General features: G+C 47.6%; 1 protein-coding gene across 3 annotated transcripts in view; it reads left to right on the top strand.

Moving 5' to 3' along the window:
- Nucleotides 1-12,411, top strand: part of SCNN1B (sodium channel epithelial 1 subunit beta) — a 72,516-nt gene that overhangs the window by 38,954 nt on the left and 21,151 nt on the right. For all 3 annotated transcript variants that reach the window (XM_081554521.1, XM_081554524.1, XM_081554523.1), the window contains exons 2-4: nucleotides 6,930-7,248; nucleotides 10,209-10,485; nucleotides 12,216-12,406. In XM_081554521.1, the coding sequence (XP_081410647.1) occupies nucleotides 6,930-7,248; nucleotides 10,209-10,485; nucleotides 12,216-12,406 (787 nt within the window). The remainder of the gene's footprint in view (nucleotides 1-6,929; nucleotides 7,249-10,208; nucleotides 10,486-12,215; nucleotides 12,407-12,411) is intronic.

Here is a 12,411-nt window from a genome sequence, read left to right as displayed (position 1 = left end):
CTCTCTGATTTTTCAAAAGCTGAAGAAAGTCTAGATTTTTTTAAAATGTGAACTTGCATAATTTTGAGATGGCCTGGATTTAAGTGTTTTGTTAAAACTTTAGATGCAATTTATAGACAAAATACTTCCATTTCAAGTATAGCATTTGATGAGTTATTACAAATGCATATGTCTAATTAACCACCATCTCACTCAAGATATAGAATACTTGCATCACCTCCAAAAGGCTCCCTGGTTTACCTTTTGGGTGGATCCACTATTCTTATCAGGCCCCGAAAATCACTGATCTGCTTTCTATCACTATAGATTAGCTGTGTCTTTGCCAGGGTTTCATATAAATAGAATTTTATGGTGTGTACCCTTTTTGTGTCTAGCTTCTTTTTCTCAGCATAATAGCTTTTTAAGAAAATATCCATCCATGTCATTGTATGTATCAGTAGTTTGTTCCTTTTATTACTGAATAGTGTTCTATTGTATGGATATGCGACAGTTTATTCACTCACCTGTTGGTGGACAGTTGCTTGTTTCCAGTTTGGGATTATTAATGAATAAGGCTGCTATGAATATATATGTGCACATCATTGTGTGAGCATATGTTTTCGGTTCTCTTGGACAAATAAGAGGGGCGCTGCAAGATCATATGATCAGTGCCCATTTAACTTTATGGGAAACTGCCAAAGTTTTCCAGAGTGACTGTACCATTTTGCATTCCAGCCACTCATGTAGGAGAATCTGATTCCTCCACATTTTCACTAACACTAGATACTGCCAGTCCTTCTAGTGGGTGGGAAATGGTATCCCACTGTGGTTTTGATTTGCATTTCCCCAGTGACTAATGATGTTAGGCATCTTTTCAGGCACTTATGAGCCATTCATATATCTTCTTTTATGAAAGTTTTTAAAAAATCTTTTTCCCTTTTGGAGGGGAGGGGCTGTCTTATTGTGGAGTTGTAGGGGTTGTTTACGTATTCTGCATACGAATTCTTTGTCAGACATACAAGGATTTTCTCCCAGTGACTTACTCTTGCATTTTCTTGAAAGTGTTTTGAAAAGCAGAGGAATTAATTAGTTAATAAAGGACAATTTTTTTCTTTTATTATTTGTAATATTAGTGTTCTATCTAAAAGGTCTTTTGCTTACCCCAGGATTGCACCCCAGGATTTGCTTACCCCACGATTCTTCTCTTATACTGTCTTCTGGGTGTTTTACAGTTTTAGCACTTATGTTTAGGTCTCAGATCCATTTCAAGTCAATCTTTTATATTTAGTGTGAAGTAGGAGTTAAGATTACTTTTTCTTATAAAGATATCAATTATTGCAGCATATTTTGTTGAAAAGATCATCCATTCTGCATGAATTACCTTGGCACCTTTGTAGGTCTATTTCTAGAGTCTATTCTATCTCATTGACTAATATGTCTATTAGTATGCCTATCATCACACCAATATTGCACTGTTTTGATTACTGTACTTTATAGTAAGTTAAGTCCTTCAACTTTGTTCTTTTTCAAAAGTTTTTTTTTTTCTATTTTAGTGTTTTTACTTTTCCATGTAATGTTTGGAATCACTTGTCAATTTCTACATAATGTCTGCTGGGATTTTGATTTAAATTGAATTAATTCTAGAGATTGATTTGAGGTTAATTGACATCTTATCAATATTGAGACTTCTGATCCATGAATAAATATCTCCACTTGTTGAGGTTTTCTTTATTTTTTAATCTATTTATTTTTGAAAATTTATTATTTTTAATTGGAAGATAATTGCTTTACAATATTGTGTTGGTTTCTGCCATACATCAACATGAATCAGCCATAAGTATACATATGTCCCCTCCCACTTTAAACCTCCCTCCCACCTCCCAACAGGTTTTCTTTAAATTAAATAATTAAAAAAAAAAAAACACTTAGGGCACTGAGACAGTTCAATAGGGGAAAGAATAGTCTTGGTGTTGGGATAAGTGGTTATCCTCATGCAGAAGAATGAGACTGAACCCCTACCTCACACCATATACAAAAATTAATTCAAACTGGGTCAAAGACCTCAATGTAAGATCTAAAACTATAAAATTCTTAGAGCAAATCATAGGAATGATTCTTTATGACCTTGAGTTAGGCAATGAATTCTTAGGTACCACACCAAAGCATAAACAATAAAGGAAATATAGACAAGTTGGGCATCATGAAAATTAACACTTTATGCTAAGTGAAAGACCAGTCACAAAATACCAGATAACATACAGTTCCATCTATAGGAAATGTCCAGAATAGGCAATCTGTAGAGACAGAAAATAGATTAGTGGTTGCCTGGAGGTGGGGTAGGGGAGAGGAAGGAGTGGGGAGTGACTGGTGATGGGTAGAGTTTCTTTTGGGGGGAGATGAAAATGTTTTAAAATATATTGCGGTGACGGATGAACAACTCTGTGAATATGCTAAACTCCACTGAATCTACACTTCAAATGGATGAGTTATGTAGTATGTGAATTCTATCTCAACAAAACTGTTATGTACAAAAGGAAATTATGTTTTTCAAAACACTGGGCAGCTTCCCTGGTGGCTCGGATGGTAAAGAATCCTCCTGCAATGCAGGAGACCTGGGTTCAATGCCTGCGTTGGGAAGATCCCCTGGAGGAGGGCATAGCAACCCACTCCAGTATTCTTGCTTGGAGAATCCCCACGGAAAGAGCAGCCTGGCGGGCTACAGTCCATGGGAGCGCAAAGAGTCGGACACGACTGAGCGACTAAGCCCACACGCACGTGCTAACAACAACGAAAACTTTTGCAAACCCAACACAGCTCATGGGTCATCCATTTGCGACATTGAATGGAAGGTTCAGAAGAATTGACCATATTAAATAGTATCAATATTTACGTGTCTTTTGTCAAAATATGAGTAGAGAGACCTACTGGGCTCCCCATTATCCATCCCCCAGGACACTGAGTCAAATCTCAAGGGCAATTTGTGTCTGAAAGTGAGCAGATGTTTTCTCTTAGAAGAAAACAGAAATGGTTGTACACAGAATTTATTGTTTCTGCATTTGCTGCCAGGAACGTTTACAACAAGTTCAGGGACAAGGTGTAGATAATAATCTGTGACTCTTGAAGCATGACCGACGGCATCCGCTCTTCCCGAGTTCATACCTGGACTTGGTCTCCGCTTGGCTTGTTTGGGTTGGTTTAAGCTGTAAGCTAATTCAAACCTTTCTACACAAGCTGTGTATACATTCCAAACACAGGCCACCTATCACCCTGGAGGTGAAATCTGACAAGAACAACATAAAGTTGTTTATAGCACTTATTGATTTTAACTTGGCTAATGTCCCAGACTAGTTAGGTGATAAGACAGTACTCAATAAACTTCTGTTATTTACCTACCATTCACAGTCCTTGTTTCATGTAATACTATTGTTCAATCAATATTTTTTTAATCAATTTCTCTCTTTTTTTTTTTAACTTACGTGTATCTATGAACCTAAAGCAAAAGCCAATGTCTCTTGTTTATTAACAGAAGATCCCTCTTAAAAAGAAGCCCAGTGAAAACAGAAGGTTGTTGATACCAGATTCGTTTGCCTGAGCAAACTCCAGGAGATAGCGGAGGACACAGGAGCCTGGCAGCCACAGTCCATGGGGTGGTAAAGAGTAGGACACGACTTAGCAACTCAACAACAACGATTGCCTGACAAGGCTCTGAGCCTGGGGTCTCATTTTTCAACTGGGAGATTAGAGGGGCTTAGATGGATGGGCTTCCCTGGTGGCTCAGATGGTAAAGAATCTGCCTGCAATGCAGGAGACCCAGGTTCGATCCCTGGGTCGGGAAGATCCCCTGGAGAAGGGAATGGCCACCCACTCCAATATTCTTGCCTGAAGAATCCCATGGACAGAGGAGCCTGGTGGGCTTCAGTCCATGGGGACACAAAGAGTTGGACACGGCTGAGCGGCTAACACTTTCCCTTTCAGATAGATGTTAGTGACCTAAGACTTTCTTCTTGACCGAATCAGAGTGGTTAAAGGAGAATGCACGAGAGTAGATATCAGAGAGACCCTGGATCGATTTCTTCCACAACGTTTTATTGGAGCCTAATGTGCTCTTCACCTCTTGGGCCTTGGGGTGCTGGACCATACAAGACAGACGGAGCCCCAGTTCTTTCCAGGTTTAGGGTTGTAGATTATAATATATAGGAATGAAGTAACATAAGGAGCACATTGCACTGCCTGGATCATGGTAAACACTCAGTCCTTTGATGTTATTCTCGTAGTTGTTATTATAATTCTTATTCTTTGATTATGACAGAGCAGGGAATGGGCCCTCTGGGAAAAAGAGGGGTTGGGTTTGTCTGTGAACATCTGTCCTACAGCCGTGATAGCCTGGAGAGGCACGTGGAGCTTGAATCCCATCAGAGAGCAGAGACAGTGGAGTTAGCGAGTACAGCCCTTAGTGCTTTGGCCAGGAAGGTGAGGAGTGTTACTGTGTCAGAAAATTAGGTCAGTAATGAGCATGGTTGGGTAAGTTTAAGATCTCTGTTTAGATATCAAGGTCTGGCATCATTCATTTCAATATTCAGTGATGTCCCAGGCATTGTGCTGGGCTTGTCGTGAATACAGCGTTGCTACCCTCGGGGGGCTTATGATGTCATGAGAGCGACAAGCCACAGGACAAGTAAGTATGACACAGAGTGGAACGAGGAGAATTTCATTCTCGATTGGTTGCAAATGACAAACGTCCAGTTGGTATCAGCATGACTAAGAAAGAAAATTTACTGGTTCCCGTATCTGCTGAGTCCAGGAATAAATGGCTTCAGCTATGGCTGGATCCAGGTGTTCAAATGATGTTGTCAGAAATCTCTGTCTCATGGCTCTGCTTTCCTCTGTGTTGGGTTTCTTTTCAGGCATTCCCCCCATTTGTGATGCCAAATACCACCAGCTTAGTAGTCTTAGCTACAAGGGAGGTTGCTTCCTCAGTTGGATGCATGCGTGCTCAGTTGCTTCAGTCATGTCCAACTCTTTGCAACCCGATGGACTGTAGCCCACCAGGCTCCTCTGTCCATGGGGATTCTCCAAGCAGGAATACTGGAGTGGGTTGCCATGCTCTCCTCTAGGGGATCTCCCTGACTCAGGGACTGAACCTACGTCTCCTTCATCTCCTGCATTGCAGGCAGATTCTTTACCCACTGAGCCACCTGGAAAGCCCATGCTTCCTCAGTTACTCCAGTATAAAGTAACAGAACTGAATTCCAAGGGTCCAAACTGGGGTCATGCGAGACCCCTGCCCGAGAGTTAGGCATGGTGGCCTGGCCACCCACACGCACTGAGCCTGGGGGAGGGGTTCATGTGGGAACATCAGAGCCGGGGGAGGGGGTTCTGGGAAGCAGGCACCACCCTGCCCACCACAGAGCCCCCAGAGAGACAGAGGCTCTGAGAGGAGGGCAGGGGTCATTCCAGCCAGAGAGTCAGGACAATTTCACAAAGGTGGCCTTTGGCCTATTGGGGCTCCAGGGATGGGGCTGGGGTGCTCCTGAAGCAGGTTCCAGCTCTGTATCTGGGGAGAAGGAAGGAGGAAGCAGGTATTTCCTGAGAAGCCATCATCTGCCAGGCTCTTTGACAAGTTTCTTGGTTAAAGTCCCAAGAACCCTATCTGCTCACACAGGTGGGAAATAGTCTCAGAAGGTTTACCATTGCTGGATGAACCTCAGCTAGCACTCAGCGCACCTGGACCACCCTCACCCCGCTCCGGTCCGTCTCTGCCAAGCAGCTGGGCGATCTCTTCACACTGCAGAGTTGATCGCGTCTCACCTCCGCTGAAACCCCGATCCTCAGCATGGCCCACAAGGCCTTGCCCTCTGCCCACCACCACTCCTCTCCTGTCCTCCCCTTCAACTCCTCCAAGAACTCCCAGATTTAGGAGGAGTGATATTTATTTGTAACAAAGGTAGCTGACGCTTAGGTGCCAGGCCTTAATCGACACCCTGTATTTTCATTCATTTCGGTCTTCACAGCAGCCCTGTGAGGTGGGGCCCGTTATTATCTCCATTTTAGAAGACGAGGAAACTGAGGCACCGAGAAAGTGATTTGCTCAAAGTCACATGGCTAGAAAGTAGCAGAGCCAAGATTCAAAGCCAGGCATTCCGCTCCAGGGTCCTCATTCTTAACCACCGCCGTCTCCTGCCTCTGGGCACTCAGGGTCCCCATCCTTCCCGTCACATTTCCTAGCTACTCATTCTGATGGGTTATATGATTGACGTCTGTCTCAGCACTAACAGCTGCTGTAAAGGTAGCCAACATACTGAACACTTAGTCTGTGCTGGGCACTGTGTTTAGCACTTTTTAGGCATCAGTCAATTTCACCCTCTCACAACTGTGTAAAAACTAGGTAAATAGTCCCTGTTTTGCACACGGAGAACCTAACAAGTTGAGAGTTTAAGTAACTTGTCCACTAAGCTGGAAATTCCCAGAGGGAAGAAACCATGTCTATTTTGCTCATCATTGAGTTCAGAGGGGCTAATTAAGTGCCTGGCATACAGTAGGCACTTAATAAAGGTTTTGGGGTGGGCGCCAGTGGTAAAGAACTCACCTACCAATGCAGGAGTTGTAAGAGATTCGGGTTTGACCCCTGGGTCGGGAAAATCCCCTAGAGGAGGCCATGGCAACCCACTCTAGTATTCTTGCCTGGAGAATCCCATGGACAGAAGAGCCTGGTGGGCTACGGACCATAGGGTCACACCAAATCAGACATAACTTTAGTGACTTAGCACCCAGCTGGCTGGATGATAAATGGCAGGAAGGAAGGGAGGGAGGGGGAGAGGAATGGAGAGAGGGCCAGCCTGCCTGTCTCCAGCCTGCCTGTCTCCAGTGCCCATGCTCTGGTCAGAACTGGGAGATCCTGGGACGTGAGGCTGGTGTGGTAGCTGATGTGGCTCTCCCGGCTGTCTCTGCAGGAGCCACGATGCACGTGAAGAAGTACCTGCTCAAGGGCCTGCATCGGCTGCAGAAGGGCCCCGGCTACACATACAAGGAGCTGCTGGTGTGGTACTGTGACAACACCAACACACATGGCCCCAAGCGCATCATCTGCGAGGGGCCCAAGAAGAAGGCCATGTGGTTCATGCTCACCTTGCTCTTTGCCTCCCTCGTGTGCTGGCAGTGGGGCCTCTTCATCAAGACCTACCTGAACTGGGAGGTCAGCGTCTCCCTCTCCATCGGCTTCAAGACCATGGACTTCCCCGCCGTCACCATCTGCAACGCCAGCCCCTTCCAGTAGGTGGTCCCTGAGCATGGCTGGTCTCAGCAGGGCTGCTTCTCTTCATTTTCCTTCCTTCCAGCTGTCCTTCCTTCTTTCCCATTTCCTCCTTTTTCTCGCTATCTCTTTCCTTCTTTGCAGCAAGTAAGAGTCAAAATCCATAAACCTCCTCAGCTTAAAAAAGAACCTCCAAAAATATCTGGTAGCCCCTTCAGTCACACTAGTGCCTATTTATTGATTCAGTGTGTATTTATTGAGCACCTACTATTGCCACCTACTACTGGGGCTTCCCTTGTGGCCCAGATGGTAAAGAATCCACCTGCAATGCAGGTTTGATCCCTGGGTTGAGAAGAACTCCCGGAGAAGGGAATGGCTACCCACTCCAGTATACTTGCCTAGAGAATTCCATGGACAGAGAAGCCTGGGAGGCTACGGTCCATGGGGTCATAAAGAGTAGGACACAACTGAGCAACTAACACACTACTATTGCCAGGCACTGTTATGGGCACCAGGAATACATCAGTAACTAAAACAAAGTGCCTCCTGTCCTCATCACAGCCTCCCAGAGAAAACAGACATCCATCTTTTCTTCCATAAATATTGAAATCATTCTAACTGTGAGGATGAAATTGGACCTGTATCCAGGGTTTAGTGCCCTCTCCTACAGGAAGTCCTCCAGCCATCTATAGCAACCATGCATTGAGTGTATTTCATAATATTGCCTAAATGGTAGGCAATAGGTTGAGTGTTCTTTGGATAGTCCATGTCATTCTAATCCACACAACCACTCTGTGAAGCGGGACACTGCTCTAGTAGCCCAATTCACAGGTCAGGAAATGGAGATTCAGAGAGGTGAGGAAACTTGCCCAGAGACACACAGTGAGCAACTGTGGAATTTGAATCTAGATCTGATCTGACTCCAGAGCTGCCACTGTTTAACCACTGGATGGCAAGGCCTAGGAGGGAGACACCCAAGGAGACCCAGCCTAGTTGGTTGAGGAAAGGCAGGGGGTCAGTCACAGAAAAACGCCCCAAGAAATGAGTAGATGTTAGCCAGGTGGAATGAAGAGAGTGCTCCAAGTGGAGGACATAGCACATGCAAAGGTCCTGAGGTGAGACAGAGCTTGGTGCATTCAAGGGGTTGAAAAATGAGCCAGCATGTCTGAGTCACAGGAAACATTCTTGTCCAAAAGGAGGTCCTGGAAGGCAAATCATACTTCCTGGTTACATTTCCAGTTATCAGAAAGTCACCTCATTCTGGTCATAGGCTGTTCTTCCTTGCATGCATGGGTCTTTGAAGCTACTCAAGAAAACTCTTAATAATTATAATAACACACCCTGCTTTATAAGTATCACCCTATTGAATCCTCCAAAAATCCTCTAGGGTAAATGTTTTAATCCCCCCCTATTTCATAGATGAGAGAACAGAGCCTCAGAGAGGTTAACCTACCCAGGGTCACACAGATATTAAGTGGCATGCTGTGCTGTGTTTAGTCACTCAGTCGTGTCCAACTCTTTGCAACCCCATGGACTGTAGCCCACCAGGCTCCCCTGTCTATGGGGATGCTCCAGGCAAGAATACTGGAGTGGGTTGCCATGCCCTTCTCCAGGGAATCTTCCCAACCCATGGATCAAACCCAGGTCTCCTGCATTGCAGGCAGATTCTTTAACATCTGAGTCACCAAGGAAGCCCAAGAACACTGGAGTGCGTAGCCTATCCCTTCTCCAGGGGATCTTGCTGACCCAGGAATCGAACCAGGGTCTCCTGCATTGCAAGCGGATTCTTTACCAGCTGAGCTACCAGGGAAGCCCATTAACTGGCATGCTGGAATTCAAACCCAGATCTTACCAAGCTTGACAGTAGCTGTGGACATCCAGGCTATAATAGCAGCCCCCACCCCACAGCCCAGCACCTTCCCAGTCCTCCCCTCCCTGTGCGCACAGAGGTGGCTGGTCTGGTGATCAGAGGACAAGCAGTGTCAGCGTCTGTGACTGATGTCAGCTCTGGCCGCTGACCGCCTTCGTACCAGCACTTTGGGCCTATCTCCAGGGTTTAGTGCCCTCTCCTACAGGAAGTCCTCCAGCCAGAGTTGACACACACCACCCTGGAGACCACACTCTGGGCAGGGTCTTGGATAAATTGGGGTCTGGAGTGACAGGAGTGCAGGGCTTGGAGCCTCCCCACCCAGGGCCTGGTGGAAACACTCACTGAGGTGGACACATTTCTGCCAGACTGACTGGTCACCATTTCCAGTATGGGAACCTCAGGGACTGAGAAGATCCTGGATCCCAACCCCACAGTCTTCTCCCTGCTGAAACTGGCTCCTATTCCCCAAATTGCTGCTGGAGATTTAGGACCTCAGGGTCACAGACCTGCCCCTCTTCCAATATTATACCCCTCCTGGGAGGAAGAAGTCCGAACCCCGTGCACCCACAGCATACCAACTGGGGACCACCAAACCCAGGTTCTCAGCTCTGCACCTTCTTCAGTGGGGTGAGCTCAGGAAATCACAGCAACTCCCAGAGTTTTTATCCACATGTGGGGGTGATTATAGAATTTTATTTATAAATTAACTAAAAGAAGATGCAGGGAACACCTAGCACCTGACACATAGTGAGTGATCAATAACCATGAGCTCTTAGGATTCTGTCTCAGTAGTGTGTGAATTTCATAGGGAAAGAGACCCAGTCTGTCTTGTTTGCTATCATATCCTCTGTGCCTTGCACATAGTATAATAGCCTCTGAGTAGTTGGCACGTAGTAGATACTCACCAAATACTGGGTGAAAGTGAGCAGGTGGTGGAAGGATGCATGGACGCATGCGTGGGTGGGTCAAGTGGTGGGTGCTGGAGGCGGGGAGGAGTAGCCTTCTCACACATGGTGGCAGCCACGCTGGTGTAGGAGGGGACCCCAGACTATGGTCACTCGGCTCTGCAGCTGCCCCTTGCCCCCCTGACTGGCCCTCTCCCCCACCCAGGTACTCCAAAGTCCAGCATTTGCTGAAGGACCTGGATGAACTGATGGAGGCAGTCCTGGGAAGGATCCTGGGTCCCGAGCTCAGCCAAGTCAATGCCACCAGGGCCCTGAATCTCTCTATCTGGCACCACACGCCCCTGGTCTTTATTAATGAGCAGAATCCCCACCACCCGGTGGTTCTGGACCTGTTTGAAGACAACTTCAATGGCTCAGCAAGCAGCAGCCCAGCACCAGGAAGGCCCTGCAGTGCCCACAGGTGCAAAGTAGCCATGAGACTAGTAAGTGGGTCCCCCTCCCCAGGCAGGGGTCAAACAATGGGCCCTATCCAGTGAGTCCGATGGGAGTCTCTTTCCTTAACTAATCTGGGTCTTGGCTAGGGGAAAGCTGGAGCCAGTGCCTGTTTTGTATGTTTACATACAATTTTGTACATTTATTTATTTGGTTGTGCCAGGTCTCAGTTGTGGATCTTTGATCCTCACTGCAGCATGTGGGATCTTTAGCTGGGGCATGTGGGGTCTAGTTCTCTGACCAAGGATCAGACTGGGCCCCCACTATTGGGAGTTCAGAGTCTTAGCCTCTGTATCAGCAGAGAAATCCCAGCTATTTTAAAATTAGCAATAGTTAGTATGTTATTCAACATATCACTGGATGCCAGTAACCCAGATCCAACTATCTTAAGTAAAACAGGGAATTCTTTGGCTCACATACTGAGAAGTCCAGAGGTGGATTGGGTGCAGGTGTGGCTGGATCCAGGTGTTCAAATGCTGTCATCAGGAGTCCCTCTCTCTCCACCTTGGTTCAACTTTTCTCTCAGTTGACTTTGCTCTCTGGCAGGCTCCCTCCACATGGAGGGCTCTGGAAATACCAGACATATATCCCACCAGCTTAGTGCTTTCCCCAGACACAGAGCTCTTCTTTCCTAATGGCCCCAGCGAACATTCTGGGACCGGTCATCAGGTCACATGCTCAGCCCTAAACCAATTGCTGAGGCCTGGAGGATGGACTTTTGTGATTGGCCAGTCCTGGGTCATGTGCCCTGGAGCTGAGGGTGATGTCAGCCTCTATCAGACCACAGGGACTGAGCAAGGGGGAAGGGGTGGGTGGCTTCCTGAAGAAGGAATTAAATCTTATTATCAGAAGACAGGGGCATAAATATTGGGCAGGTGGAAAACCACAGCTATGCTGTACAGTCATTGCCAAAGCATAACTGGACGGCTGCGATGCCCGCAAGCCTGCAGGTGGGAAGAAGGTTCCCTGTCTGTGTCCGGGATCCCTGGGGGCTCTGTAACTACACAGATCCCTGGGCCCGACTCCTGGAGAATCTGAAAGGGCAGTTCTGGGCCCAGACCCAGGAATCTGTCTTGTTAATGGGCTTCCTGGTGATTCTGATGATCTGCCTTGGTTGGGGACCCAGGCTGGGGCTGTACACTCCCCACTGCCTCCCATACCCCATATGTGGTCATGATCTTCCCCCATCAGAGAGGTGGGGCAGAACCTGAAGTCTCGAGTCTTTCATGGTCCACCCGGCCTCCAGGGGGCTGCCTCTGGATGCCTAGGAGGGGGCTGGGAGTGGAGTTGGGGAAGCAAAGGGTCAAGTGTGTCTGCTGCTCGCGTGTCCACGTGAGCATGAGTGTGGTGCCACTTGCGTGACTCTAGGCATGTGGACACGTGTGTATGTAGCTGTGACACCAGGACATCGTGTGACTGCAGGTGTCAGAAAGGGGTCTGTCTGTGTGGACGTGTGTGCCAGTGGGTTGGCTCATGCCTGAGGCCATGTTATATGGGGGTGGCTGGTGCTGTGAGTGTGGAGCGGACAACCCAAGCCTTGTGACTGTGAGTGCCAACACACTGCCCACTGGCCCAGGCGCTGGTCACCCCGGCACCAAGGTGCCACCCGAGGAAGGGCAGCTGGCAGCACCCTCGCTGCCCTGGCTTTCAGGGTGAGGGGCCCTACAGCAGCCCCTGCCCACAGGAACCCCTCTCGCCCCCTCACCCCCACCCTCTGCAGTGCAGCCACAATGGAACCACGTGCACCTTCCGGAACTTCAGCAGTGCCACCCAGGCCGTGACCGAGTGGTATGCCCTGCAGGCCACCAACATCTTCGCACAGGTTCCAAACCAGGAGCTGGTGGCCATGGGCTACCCCGCCGAGCGGCTGATCCTGGCCTGCCTGTTTGGGGCAGAGCCCTGCAACTACAGGTGAG

This window comes from Giraffa tippelskirchi, chromosome 13, assembly GCF_054371585.1.
Source record: "Giraffa tippelskirchi isolate mGirTip1 chromosome 13, T2T-mGirTip1v1.2.pri, whole genome shotgun sequence".
NCBI classification, from domain to species: domain Eukaryota; kingdom Metazoa; phylum Chordata; class Mammalia; order Artiodactyla; family Giraffidae; genus Giraffa; species Giraffa tippelskirchi.
This window is presented reverse-complemented; position numbering and strand designations above follow the sequence as displayed.